Source organism: Lathyrus oleraceus, chromosome 3, assembly GCF_024323335.1.
Source record: "Lathyrus oleraceus cultivar Zhongwan6 chromosome 3, CAAS_Psat_ZW6_1.0, whole genome shotgun sequence".
Lineage (NCBI taxonomy): Eukaryota > Viridiplantae > Streptophyta > Magnoliopsida > Fabales > Fabaceae > Lathyrus > Lathyrus oleraceus.
The window spans coordinates 395303545-395318169 of record NC_066581.1 but is presented as its reverse complement, the minus strand read 5'-3'; the positions used below and the strand labels follow the sequence as shown (position 1 = coordinate 395318169).

Sequence of the window (14625 nt, the reverse complement as noted above, 5' to 3'; positions counted from 1 at the left end):
CCGAAGATTCAATTGTACAAGCAAGCAAGTGCATTTTCCATGAGACCAAAGCCCTAGGGTTGGTTCATTGAGTTCATATGACCTAGGGTTGAAATTGCCAAAAATGGAAAGGTTTTCTCCTCAAGATTACATGATCAAGCAAGCTTCAAATGGAATTTTGTCCAACATGAAAGTTGTAGATCTTGCTCTCCCATTTCCAAAAAGTCCAAGAACATGAATTTATCATGTATGGTTAAAGAGATATGGATCAATCATGGCCAAGTGAATTTGAACTTCAGACATGCATAACTTTCACACCAACAGGCCAAATGGAGTGGTTCTTTTTTGTACATTCAAGTCTTGACATATACTATCCAAATCATGCATCATAATCCATACATTTCCATCACATAATCATTTGATTTTTCACTTGATTTTTGGATGGAATTTTCAAATTTTAAAATAATGCATTGTTTACACATGGCAACACTTCCATTGGCTTACAAACAGAATTTTGAGTGGATTCAAGCCCAAATTTGTATACTGTTTTATTCATACCATGCATAGAGGTGGAAATATCAATTTGCATAAACACTTGTTTTCACTAATTCCACTTGCCAAATGCCTAAACATGATTAAGAACTTGATTAACAGATGATATATAAGTGAAACCCTAACAGATTTCAGCATGAACACCACTACATTTTCAGATCTAAAAATTTTTCCTCAAATTTTCTCTCTCAATTTTCTTTGAAATTCTGCAAACACCTTGCATTGTTCTTGATTCATTCATCACCTGGAAGGATTATGGAGCATTTTTGAAGCAAGATCCATCAAGTTTCGTGCAGATTTGAAGCTGTTGAAGTTCACACTCATCCATGGCAGTTGAGAATTCTATTGGAATCAAGCACGATTAAACCTTCATTCTTCATCCAATCAATTTCATAAGCACTTTGGAAGATATGTTTGCATATTGCAAGGCTCGAATCCATGATTTCCAATTCTGTTTTCTCCAAGAGGTCAGAACTCGAGTTTCTCCTTTCTTAAATTGATTATGTGATAGTTGTAGGTCTTGTGATGCTGGTGAAACTGAGCTTTGTTTCATTAAATTTCATGTAGAAACGAGTTAGTTATAGTGAATTAGGGTTTCATGTGTGAAAATGTATGTGCTCGATTCTCTTGATATATGTTGAATAAGCCTTAACCAAGCATGGATCCGTGATGTGTGTTACAAGATCTATCCAATGATATGCATGTTTTGTGTTTCTGAGAAATTTGTTCATGATCCATGATGAACTCGTATGAATGTTGATGAGAAATTTCCAGAAATCCATTTTGATCCTCCAAAACCCTTGCCCTGCGTTTCGTTTGTGTTTGTGGATAACGCGTTTCTGATTGGCTTATGGGGACTCCATGCAGCGCGCATCATTGGCCAGGCGAGAGGTTGACTTCGGTTGACTGCCAGCACATTAATGAAACGACTGCGTTTCATGTGCTTGCGCCTCATTTTTAAAAATCCATTTAATTAATCTATTTTATTCCATTTTAAAATCCTACTCAGTTCGAATCATGCTCACAGCATTTTCCCAAATTGCATTCCATTTTATTCATGTTTCTTCATCCATATTCATGCTATGTTCTTCATAGTTTTTTTTTATTTTTCCATTCACTTCCAAAATTCATATCTCAATGAATAATGATCCAATTGACCTGGGAATTTTTGCATGTTGTTCCTTATGATTTCTAGTTTTTTATGACTATTTTTCCAGAAATTGTGCACGGTTGGAATTTAATTTTGCTTAGGGAATGTTCACATGTGTGCTATCTTGTACGTTGCTTGCCATTTGATTTGTGAAATGATGAGATTTTATCCAATGCTCTTGAAACTTTGCATGCTTAAACTAGACACCTTTAGGGACATTTTGGTGTTGAGTTTGCATTTTTAGCATTTCTAGTTGTTGAGATATAATCTGGTTAATGTAGGTGTGACAATGTGTGTCACACCATTGCTTGCTCAATTTGATGATTTTCTTTGCCATGCCAAATAAATGCCAATTGATGTGATGTTTTGCATGATGCTTCTTCTGGATGTTAGGATTGATCATGAATTTTTGTGGAATTTTTGGATTGATTTCTGATTTATTTAACATTTTTCTTGCTGGTTGACCATTTGTGGACTTTTGAATAGTCATGAACTTCAATGATTTGTAAAATGATGGTTGTGTATCATATGAACTTGAAATATTGCACATTGTTTCTAGACACTTTGAAGTTTATTGTGGCTTTGGTTTGATGTCTTTATCATGTTTGGATTCTGTTTTAGGCTTGTGCTAAGTTGATGTAGCATTTTGTGTCTCAAATGAGCTTGTTTGTGCTTACCTTGCCTTTTGGAATTTGATTGATATGCTCAAACTTGTCCAAATGCCTTGATTTTTGGTGTGTTGATCATACGATGAGTTCTGTTTAGCCATGATTTTTCTTGGGATTTATTGAATCATTTTGGAATTAATATGCATTTGTTCATTCTGTTGCTTCAATGAGCTTTCAACTTGCATGCTTTGCTTTATTTGATTTGTGAAATGAATTGGGTGCATGATATGGATGTGGAACCACTTGGATATTGTTCTTAATTGATTGAGATTGATTCATGTCAATTTTCATGTTCTGTTTTGGATTATTTCTCCACCTTTGACCCTAGGCCTTGTCCTAGTGGTTTGTGCTTATGTTTGAGCTCTGTTTTCAAGACAAGAAGCATATGGCCTTGAGGAATTGATTCATTGGTTTGAGTTGCCTATTTGGTTGATATTGATTAACATTGAGTTGTTTTGTAGGTTTACTTTTAGCTCATTTGAGTTTGGGCTTGTGCCTTGCACATTGATGCTTGGCTTGTTTGACTATGTCTGTTGACTGTTGACTATTAACTGTCTGTTTAGTTCATTTGAGTTGTGTACTGATTGAGTTGGATTGTTTTCAGGTACTTTAGTTGCTTAAGTTCATTGTGAACTTGCTTTTGCTTTGCTTGATTGCTTAAGCATTGAGGTATAACTTCTCTAACTTCATGTAGTCTGGAAGACCTGTCTTGTTACTTGGGCAGGCACCTGTCTGAAGTCCTCCTTAAGAGGCAATGCTTGTGTTTGTTTATCTTTGTCCCCTGTACGTATCAAAGACCTCCTAAGTGAAGAGGCATTGGCAGATACAAGAGATGTGTAGTCCATCTCCTGCTACTCAGTGTGTCATCCACTTTGCTCACACACCTTGTGTTGATGCATTGTGGATAATAGCCCAAGATCTTTGTTGTGTCAGTCATGTGGATAGAAGAGTTCCAACTTTCTGAACTCCCACACCTTCTAGTTGAGTCAAGCTCTCCCAGGCCAGGGATAAGAGCTGTGAGGCACACCCCTCACTTCCTATTTCATCTGCTTCACCCTAACCCTCAATGTTAGGGTTAAGAACTAACATCACCCTGTTACAGTGGTTTGTTTGTCGAGGTTGATATGACCCCTCGACTAAAACCTAACCTTGATTTGAGCCAACTGATTGCATATAGTGTGTGCTACTTGTGCTTGTATGTTTGTGCTTTTTAGTTTAGCTTGCTTCCTGTGCAAGTTAGGGTTAGTTTGGCTTGCTTCCTGTGCAAGTCATGTTTAGGTTAGCTTGCTTCCTGTGCAAGTTAGATAGAAACCTTAACATAGGGCTATGATGCATGACAACTTCTAGGCTCGAGTCGTAGTCTCCCTAGTAGTTTGTGTCTCCCTTTGTATCTGGTTAGGCAAGTCCCTTTCCCTGCGTAGGGGAACTACGTCGCCCTGATCCTCATACCAGATGAGGTACGTAGGCAGGAGATGAGCTGATCTCTCCGGACGCCCTTTTTCTTTTGCAACCCTTTGTGTGTGTTTGGAGTCTGACGTAAGTCCAGCGATTGGCAGTTGGTTTCCAGTGTGTGTTTGTTGGTTCGAAGTCTGATGTAAGTCCAGCAATTGGCATTCGGTTTCTAGGTTTGCCTGTTTGTGTGGAGCCTGACGTAAGTCCAGCGATTGGCAGTCGGTTTCCTATCTGTGTTTGTGTTTTGTTTGGCGTGCGTTAGCCGAGCTACGAGTGCTCTGATTCTTCTCTAGCCCGAGGAGATACGTATGCATAGGATGCGACATCCTAGCGAGCACGTTTCCCCTGTCCGAACTACGTCGACTCTGATGTTTGTGCCTGATAGACTACGTAGGCCCAGGATGCGATATCCTGCCGAGTCCTGTTTCTTTTGTTTTCTGTGTCTCTTTCAGCCAGTGTTTGATGTTTGAGTAGTGTTTAGCAACCTTATCCTTCCTTTTGTGCATGGATCCCGTCGAGTACGGCGGATGCGTAGGGGTGCTAATACCTTCCCTTCGCATAACCGACTCCCGATCCCATCTCTCTTAGGTCGCGAGACCATGTTCTTTCCAGGTTTACTTCGAGCGTTTCCTTTCCCTCTTTTGGGATAAATAACGCACGGTGGCGGCTCTGTTGTTTTCGTTTTCCCGCCGGTTTTTCGCGTAATGCGACAACTGGCAGAAAAGAGCATGTAATATACTATTTGAGCAAGAAGTTCACTGATTGCGAGAGTAGGTATTGGATGCTTGAAAAGACTTGTTGCGCACTAGCATGGGCTGCCAAACGTTTAAGACAATACATGCTCCCTCATACGACATTGTTGATCTCTAAGATGGATCCTGTCAAATACATCTTCGAGAAGCCGGCTCTTATTGGTAGAGTAGCCCGATGGCAAATGGCTCTGACCGAGTACGATATCCAACATGTCACTCAAAAGGCCATCAAAGGGAGTGTATTGTCTGATTATCTTGCACAACAACCCTTGGAGGACTATCAGTCTATGCGTTTCGAATTCCCCGACGAGGATATCATGTTGATTAGGGATTGCAACATCCCCGGTCCCGAGGAAGGACCCGAGCCTGGATCCCGATGGACCATGGTTTTTGATGGAGCTTCTAACGCTCATGGCAATGGCATTGGAGCAGTAATCACTTCTCCAACTAATTTCCACCTCCACTTCACCGCCCGATTATGTTTTGAATGTACAAATAATATGGCCGAATACGAGGCTTGTATATTTGGTATTGAAGCTGTTATCGATCTTAGAATCAAAATCCTGGAAGTATATGGGGACTCAGCCTTGGTAATCAGCCAAGTCAAAGGAGATTGGGATACTAGAGACCATAAGCTCATTCCTTACAAAGAGCATGTCTTGAAACTAGTCCCCTATTTTGATGAAATTACATTCCACTACATCCCTCAAGAAGAGAATCAGCTAGCTGACGCTTTGGTGACTTTGGCATCCATGTTTAAAGTTAAATGGAAGAACGAAGCGCTATCCTTTCACCTGAACTCCTTGGACGAACCTGCTTACTATCTAGCAGCAGAAGACGAAGCTGACAGTCATCCTTGGTTCCATGACATCATGAAATTCTTAGAGAACCAAGAGTATCTTGCGGACGCGTCTATCACCGACAAGAAGTATCTTTGAAAACTGTCATCCAAATTTTTCTTAAGTGGAGGGGTATTATACAAGAGAAATTATGATTCTGTTTTGCTTAGATGTGTGAACAAGCAAGAAGCAAACCATATTATAATGGAAATTCATGAAGGATCCTTTGGGACGCATGCCAGTGGGAGTACTATGGTGAAGAAAATCTTAAGGGCCGGATATTACTGGATGACTATGGAGATTGACTGTCATCGCCACGTCCAAACCTGCCACAAGTGCCAGATCTATGCTGATAAGATCCATGTGTCGCCAACGCCTCTCAACGTCCTAACATCACCTTGGCCTTTCGCCATGTGGGGCATTGATGTGATCGGACGCATAGATCTAACTGCCTCGAACGGACACCGCTTCATCCTTGTAGCCATTGACTATTTCATAAAGTGGGTAGAAGCAGCCTCGTACGCCAACATTACCAGACAAGTGGTGGCCCGATTCTTCAGGAAAGAAATCATCTGCCGTTATGGGGTCCCCAACAAGATCATTACTGATAATGGATCTAACCTCAATAATAAAATGATGAAAGAGCTATGCCAAAATTTCAAGATCGACCACCACAACTCGTCGCCTTATAGGCCTAAGATGAATGGCGTTGTTGAGGCAGCTAACAAAAATATCAAAAAGATCATGCAAAAGATGGTGGAAACCTACAAAGATTGGCATGAAATGCTCCCATTCGCATTACACGGCTATCGTACTTCCGTACGCACTTCCACTGGGGCAACTCCCTTCTCCCTTGTGTACGGCATGGATGCGGTCTTACCAGTCGAAGTAGAGATTCCTTCCTTAAGGATTTTGACAGATGTTAAGCTTGATGAGTCTGAGTGGGTACAAGCTCGATTTGATCAACTAAACCTCATTGATGAGAAGCGCCTAGCAGCCATCTGCCATGGCCAACTTTATCAAAAGCGCATCAAGAGGGCACATGACAAAAAGGTTTTCCCCCGCAGCCTAAAAGTTGGAGACCTCGTATTGAAGAAGATTCTTCCAATCCATACTGACCCAAGGGGAAAATGGACGCCAAACTATGAAGGTCCGTATGTTGTAAGAAAGGTCTTCTCCGGAGGAGCCTTGATCCTCGCAACTATGGATGGTGAAGATCTTCCATCCCCGGTGAATGCGGATGCAGTCAAAAAATACTATGCTTAAAAAAATAAAATATATAGCCTGATATGTTGAAAACCCGAAAGGGCAACTTATGCAAAAATGGGTATCCCGGTAGACTGAAAACCCGAAAGGGCGGTCTAGGCAAAAATTAGGGATTTAATAAGAGCAAGAGGCTGCATCCCGTAAGGAATCCTTCTTCATTCCTTGGCAGGCCAATTATGTGGGTCCCAAGCAAGCCAATCCTATCACCCTCCTTCAAAAAAGCAAGATCAAAGGACGACCAAAGGCAGGAAGACTATAGCAGAGTTAGAATCTGGTGGAAACTCGAGATGTTTCATTGCCATTATAATTATCATTTTCTTTTCGCAATCACCTCTTTTAGGAATTGCTTTCCTTTGTACAAAATTCCCTACTTGTGGAATCACTTGTCAATAAAAATCAAGTTCCCTCACATATGTTCCATATTTTTACTTTTCCTGCTTTGTCTGCGAAATATGACCTTTCTCTAAATAAGATTACATGGGAAATTTTCGATTAAAAGACCTTTTTTTTCAAAAAAAAAAACTATAAGGAAGACAATATCGAATTATATTATTTCTAGAATTTTGCTAAAGGTAGTCAAAACACATTTCCAACTCAAGAGTGCCACATAGTTCTTTGGACTAAGCCGATCATTTCACCCCCCAATGGGAATTCCAAAACATTACATTCAGCACCTGCTTGGACGTCGAACTTCAATTTCTCAAGTATCGGAAAGTCAGTACGATTCACCCAATCACCCTTTTTAAGCCCAATCACGATTGGCATTCCCTAAACACACTCCTCCGCAAAGCACAAACATGCTTGGCATAACTTGCAGACCATGCATTTCATATATTCCCCATGAAATCCCAAACATGCATTGGCATACATAACATCACATCATGAGTATCTCCTTAACTTACTCAAATTAACTCGTCAGAGTTCGAAATTTCCCAACCGTTGTTAGGAATTTTCCCCAATAAACTTTTTTTCATCAACCCTCTGATGACGACGTTTTACAACAGTTTCTTTTCGTCAACCCTTTGACGAAGACAAATTACCTTTCCGTCAACCCTTTGACGAAGACAAATTACCTTTCCGTCAACCCTTTGACGAAGACGAAATACCTTTCCGTCAACCCTTTGACGATGACAAAAAATTTCCATCAGCCCTCTGATGACGACATTTTACAACAGTTTCTTTCTGTCAACCCTTTGACGAAGACAAATTACCTTTTCGTCAACCCTTTGACGAAGACAAATTACCTTTCCTTCAACCCTTTGACGAAGACAAATTACCTTTCCGTCAACCCTTTGACAATAACAAACTCTTTTCCGTCAACCTTTTGACGAAGACAAATTACCTTTCCATCAACCCTTTGATGATGACACCCTTTTCCATCAACCATTTGATGATGATCCCTAATTGGAAGCAAAAATCCCTATAAAAATCCAAATACCCAGTTGCAGTCCCACATGCATTGCATGCATCACTTCATGCATGATTTTTCCCTCCGAAACGAAAAGTTCCATTAAAGCCCAATCATATTTGGCACAATCTATAGACCATGCATTTGCATACCCCAGCAGCCCGAGCATACTTCGGTATTCTACGTACACCATAACATACATTGCATATCATACACATCATGACATAACCATCATACATCTGACCCATGTCCTCCCCACATGATACCATAAACTATCCTCAACAGATGATTTCATATCAAATTTATTTTCCACCACATGAACAATCTTCACAAATACCCATCACTTCATATCACATTCATTTCATTCCCAGCAGGTTGAATTTCTGGATATTTTTATTTATTTAATCCTCTCTTACCTTGGATGTGTGGAAGTCGTTGCTATCTAAACATTCAGGTTCGAGAAGATTAAATAGGGGCAGCTGTCATACCCCGAAATTCACTCTACTCCAATACAACTTTCATCTGATCCATGGCCCTACTGCACATGCATGCTTTCATTATCTCCTCATCATAATTATATTAACTTTCATTATCTTCTCAGCAAGCTCATCCATACGGCGAGTGGTCTCATGGGCTTCGTCGTGCAAAGAGAATTGATCATACTGATAATCCTCAGTAACGGGGCGCCCGTTAATCCGAATTCCTTGATTCACATTGTACCTTCCGCCAATGCCATTTCCAACATTCCCCGTGTTGCCAACATTACCCGGGTTTCCATCAACATTTGCGTTACCCGCATTACCAGTGTTCATAGGGTTATCAGCGTTCCCAGGGTTACCAGGGTTTCCTTCAGCATTTGGTATCTCTACCTCTGGATCGGGCCTCGGTTGCTCAACCAATTCCCTCAACTTTTCCTGGCCTTTTGCCATACCAGTCATCAAGGCCATGAACCGATCCATCCTTTCACGCATATCAGCCAACTCTTTTTGTACCTGCTCCATGGCTAGTTGCGGACGATTTTCCTTGGTCGGGTACCTGTGGACTCGCTTGGGACCAATAATGCCTGAGACAGGGAACAAACATTAGACATTACGGTGACACCTGCAAAACAAACAAAGGTTAGTATGCATGGTATGCGATGCGCTACTTATTCAATTTTAAGGCACCCCCCTTAAAAAGGGAATACCCCGCAAATTAATAAGCATGAGATGCTGGATGCAAATATGCAGATGATGTTATGCAATGCAAAGGCATGTCAATCAGGATTGCTGGATCCGCTTGAACATCTGTCAGGTTGCACTGTCTGAAGAGAAACCCCATTGAAGAATATAATACAAGATCAAAGCTCTGCTCCAGAAAACCGGGTTGGTTGAAGGTTAAGGTTTCCTGAATTTAGCCCGCCCCTCACTGGTAGGTTCTAAGAACAGAAGTTCGTCAACTTCAGCCCTTCAGTCGAGAATAATACGTTTACCACTGAAGGTTTGGCATTATTACGGGATAAAAAGACCTCTGCTGACTCCCCTCAACAGGACATCCTAATAGCAAGTTCCCAGTCTCGGGGTCCTCGGATTGATCAGCGAGAATGCACCCACCAGAGCTAACATAATCACGTCTCGGAGGAGAGGCCTCGACTGAGTTCTCGGGAAATGGTCACCAGAGTCGACGATTTCTAGAGGAACATCATGCCGTTACGAAACACCCGTAGGACAGAATATATCCAAAAGAAACCTCGTCTGGGTGTGGGTCTTCATGAACGACTTAACGTAGCAACACGTCATACAAGCCTCATGACTATCCACTCTAAAACCTGTGTGTACGCTCAAGCCTGGGTAATGGGTTTATCTCTCATAGAACATCCCACCCCAACAAACAGAACCAGCAGATACGGCAATCATATGTACACAATGCAATAAGATAAAGCAGGTAAAGGCTGAAAAATAAATAACTGTACAAAAGGATAAACACCCAACAAACAAGCAACCTACAAAAGTTATGAGGGACTCGCTTAGGGAAACCAGGGTCCCCAGTAGAGTCGCCAGCTGTTGCAACCTGCGAAAAAAAACAACCGGCGAAAAAAGAAATGACAGAAGAGTCGCCACCGTGCATTATTTATCCCAAAGGAGGGAAAGGAAACGCTCGAAGTAAACCTGGGAGAAAGGAAAGGAAAAGACAAGGTCTTGCAACCAAATCTTGGATTCGGGAGTCGATTATGCAAAGGGAAGGTATTAGCACCCCTACGCATCCGTAGTACTCTACGGGATCCACTTTTGTTATTCTTGTTTAAAGGGTGTGGGTTTATCTAATGTACTATTTACTAAAAAGGGGTTTAAAGAAAATGACTCGCACGGATGTCGCATCCACTGCATACGTATCTCATCTGAATATGAGAATCAGAGTCTTCGTAGCTCGGCTGCCTATGGGTTAGGGGGATATGTGCTCGTTAAGACGTCGCGTCTTATGCCTACGTATCTCATCTGGAATGAGAATCAGAGCAAGCCGTAGTTCGGCTAACTACGGGGTTGGTTGTGTTTTTGGGTGAACGACGTTACTACGCAATCTACCGGATGCTCGACCTTTGGAGACTTACTCGCCTGTAGTAGAAGGAGTAAACATGTTCTTAGGAGAAGAAAAATCAATGAGTTGGGGTGTTTTAGGGATGCTCATGCAAAAAGGCAGTCCTAGACGAAGGAACCACGCTACCTTAATAAACATGCAAACGGGAGACTATCAAACCATACAAAACAAACATGCATAAAGTAAACAAACAAAAGAAAACATTACCTCTTATTGAGGTATTCTAGCTAATAAAGGATCAAAAGGTCTACCGTACGGATAAGAATCCGAAGTAATAGCAACTAACGACGCAAGAAACCCGGAGATCCCTCAAGCTAGCACCATCAAAGAAAGTGAGTCAGTACAGGCAATCGGAATAAACCTCCAGGTGGTATCCCACAAATAAAGTGGAATCCCAAGAAAGCTATCCCTGCAAGAGTATGAGAGCCCTCACAAAAAACTCAACAAACAGGTTAGACTAACAGGATGGAATCAGGAGGAAACAATGCCATGGAAAACACAAAACAGATTGGAGCAAACAGAAAGAACAGCTACTGTCGCGATCGCTGCTGCGTCGCTTAGCAAAGGCTTAGCGAAGCCTCGCTACAGGCTCACCTAGCGATGGTGCTAGCGAACGCCTGCGGGTTTTGGGTTCTTCATGGATAACAGTATGATCTCAGAAACCCCAAACCCTATGGCACGCATTTCAGAAATTAAACGATTAAACATTCAAGGCATTGTTTGCATATCTACCCGTGGGCAAAACCTCACGATAATACCTCATACATTCAGAGTATTCAAATTAAAAATATAAGGTAATGGGAATAGGGCAAACCTGATTGGAGAGATCGAACGGAATTGAATTGCCCGGTTGGGTTTGCAAAGTAGTGTTAGGGTTTGCGTGAGATGGGGGCAAAAAAGTGTGTGAGTCAGAGTGAACTTCTCAGAGCTGCCTGGAGGTTGCTGCAGATTAGTTCCTAGGTCTCTCCTTTTCTCTCTCTTCTTTCTCCCTGTCTTTTTTCCTACTTAAACTCTGGTATTTATAACCTGATTTTCGTGACTTTGTGGGCTCAAATGAGGGCAACTCAAGCCCAAAACTTTATGTTTTATTTTCAGAAATGCGCGCGCTTCGCCTAGCGAAGGATTTGCTCGCCTAGCGAGCATGACAGTTCCTTTCGCTAAGCGAACCATTCTGCTCGCCTAGCGAGCATGACAACTTGGGGACAAATTTTTCTTCTTCAAGATTAGAGCTTTGAGTGATGAATAGACCCCATTTGAACCTGTTGGAAGTAGCTCAAGTCTTTCCCTTGTGTTGACTGATCACCCGGATAGAACCCACAAAGAGTCTTGAATGATGTTCAAGCTTCTTGGATATGATTCTGATTGACATGATGAAATGCAATATGAAATGTTAAATGACCTTAAAATGAATGCATGAATGGGGAGGGAAAATTTTGGGGTGTTACAATAACCCAACCCGTTTACTAAGCTTTCACCATAAATATTTTCATCCCAAACCCCTCACTTCACATTCAAGCTCAACACCATTTCTACCTAGCTTTTTTCACATTTTTGTGGGTAATGATTTTAACTCAAACTCTTTACCTTTTTGTTTCTTTTTTTTGATTAAAAATGGTTGCTTGTTCTTGGTTGGTCTTTTGATATGGTTTAGATTCAAGCTTGCAAAAAAAAATGATTGACTTTGGTTTACTCACCTTTTTTTAAAGATTTTTTTTACTCTTACTATCTTTTTCACCTTTTTGTGGTTGCTTTGTGTGTGTTATTTTTTTTCTTTTATTATGAACTTATTGTTGTATTTGTTTGGTTGATGAGTTCTATTAGATCATGACCATGGTTGTTTAGAGTTGATTAAATCTTTAATATTTCAAACCTATCTATGGTTGATCAATAGACCATTCATGATACTTTGAGGCATTGATAGATTGCCTCTATTTTAACCATATTTGGGTCATTTGATGCATAGATGAAATCATGTATTTACATTAACTTGTTAATCCATTTGCTTATTGTTACTAACTACTAATTACTAACTTCTAATATTTATATTATTGCAATTTATTTTATTGTTCATTGTATTTCATTTACTTTATGTTTATGTTCACTAACTACCAACTTCTAACATTTATATTATTGCACTTTATTTTTTTATTTTTATTTTCTTTTGTTCACTTTACTTCAAGTATTTTATGTTTATGTTTATTATTATCTAACTATATCATTTACATTAGGCTAACTTATTTACTACCTCATTCTCTTGTTAAATAAAAGAGGAATAAAAATAGAAGAAAGAGAATAAATCACTTTTTTATTTATTTTTTAATACTAATAGATGGACTTAAGGTTGCATAACTTTCTTTGTTACAAATCTATTGTTAGTTGATTTTTTAATCATCTTCAATACTTTGCATCAATGATAAGCTATCCCTTAATGTGTCATATTTTAAGTCTTTTTGGCCTAAGAAAATAGTCTTAAAAAAATATTCATTTTTGTACATGTTACTAACCACTAATTATACTTCATTAATTTTGTTCATCATTAACCTTTGTTATTCTGATTTTGGTGTTATTGACTTATATTTGTTTTATATCATTTGTACTCACTAACCATTACTATTGTGATATTGTTTCTTTTTCTTGTAATTTACTTTTATGTCATTACCTTGTAATTTACATTAAAGTACTCATCATCATCATCATTGTACAAATTCATCATGCATGTTTATTTACTTGTTATTTATTTTATTATCATCAAACATTAAAAACAACAAAAACATGATAAAATGATAAGACAAAAATATTCATTCCACTCTTAATCAACTTGGACTTAGAGGATTTCATTTTAGGACCCTTGCTTGGAGGTCTTTCCCTTATCTTTGTGATACTTTGTAAACGTTAGATTTTATTTGTAACTTACATTCATGTTGTAAGAATGGCATCATGGCACCACCTTAGGGGGACATGTTTGTAAGACCATTATCCTTTGTTTAGCTTAGGTCACTTTTGCACACAAAAGGCTTTCTCTTGGGCTACCTTACAATGATACTTTTTAATTTCTTGTTGGTTACTTTGCATTCATGTTGCATAAGTCAAATTTCATAATCAAAAGAAAATAAACCCTTGATTCAACGTCAAGTGGCATTTTCTTAGCCAAATTCAAAAATACTTAATAATTACGATTATTATTGTGCACCATGAGCCTTAAGTGGTGGAGAATGAGTGAGAATGGAGCATTCCTACCCTTACTCTGATTATTTTGGACGCAAGACACTTGACTTGTTGTCTAGAATAATCACCTCCGCCCACAGACTTTAGTACAATATAATCACAAACATTCTTTCATAAAACCCTTATTCAAGGTAAAAACAATATAACCCATCAAACTCTTTTTTGTGCCTTAGGGCATCATCCCAAAAACCCTTTTTTTCAAAGGTAAAATCAACCAACACACAAATATTTTCTACTCCGAACTACAGAGCTCTGATTCCTCATCCCCGAATGAGTGATACGTAGGAACAAGGGCCACAATCCTTTGCGAGCACTATAATAACAAAAACACCCCCTTCTTTCCACACATTCTTTTGAAAATAAAACAATAATAGATAAATCCCATGTATGTAAAACAACCCAAATGGTTCCCATGGAGTACCATGGACGTAAGGGGTGCTAATACCTTCCCCTTACGTAACCGACTTCCGAACCCAAATCTCGGTTGCGAGACCGATTCCGTATTCTCTTTTAGTGCTTCCCGTGCGCGTCTCTTTTCTGAGGGTTTTATCGACTATTTCCCCTCTCCTCTCCGATAGAGGTAAACTAAATAAAATTTGGTGGCGACTCTTCTGACTTTTCCTCTCTTTGGCATCTCTTTAGTCCCGGTTTCGTTATCGCAAAATCCTGGTAGCGACATCAAGCAATTAGCATGAGTGTAGTAGTGATGAGTCAACTTGACTGATACACAAAAGAAGAACTATAAGACATCTAGCTGAAG

At 39.8% G+C, this 14625-nt stretch overlaps 1 protein-coding gene across 1 annotated transcript; it reads left to right on the top strand.

Annotated features, from left to right (window-relative positions):
- The first annotated feature begins 4840 nt into the window (after window positions 1-4840).
- LOC127131426 (uncharacterized) lies at window positions 4841-5491 on the top strand. The gene has a single exon (XM_051060349.1). It carries the CDS (start codon window positions 4841-4843, stop codon window positions 5489-5491), a length of 651 nt encoding a protein of 216 aa, XP_050916306.1.
- Window positions 5492-14625: the final 9134 nt, after the last annotated feature.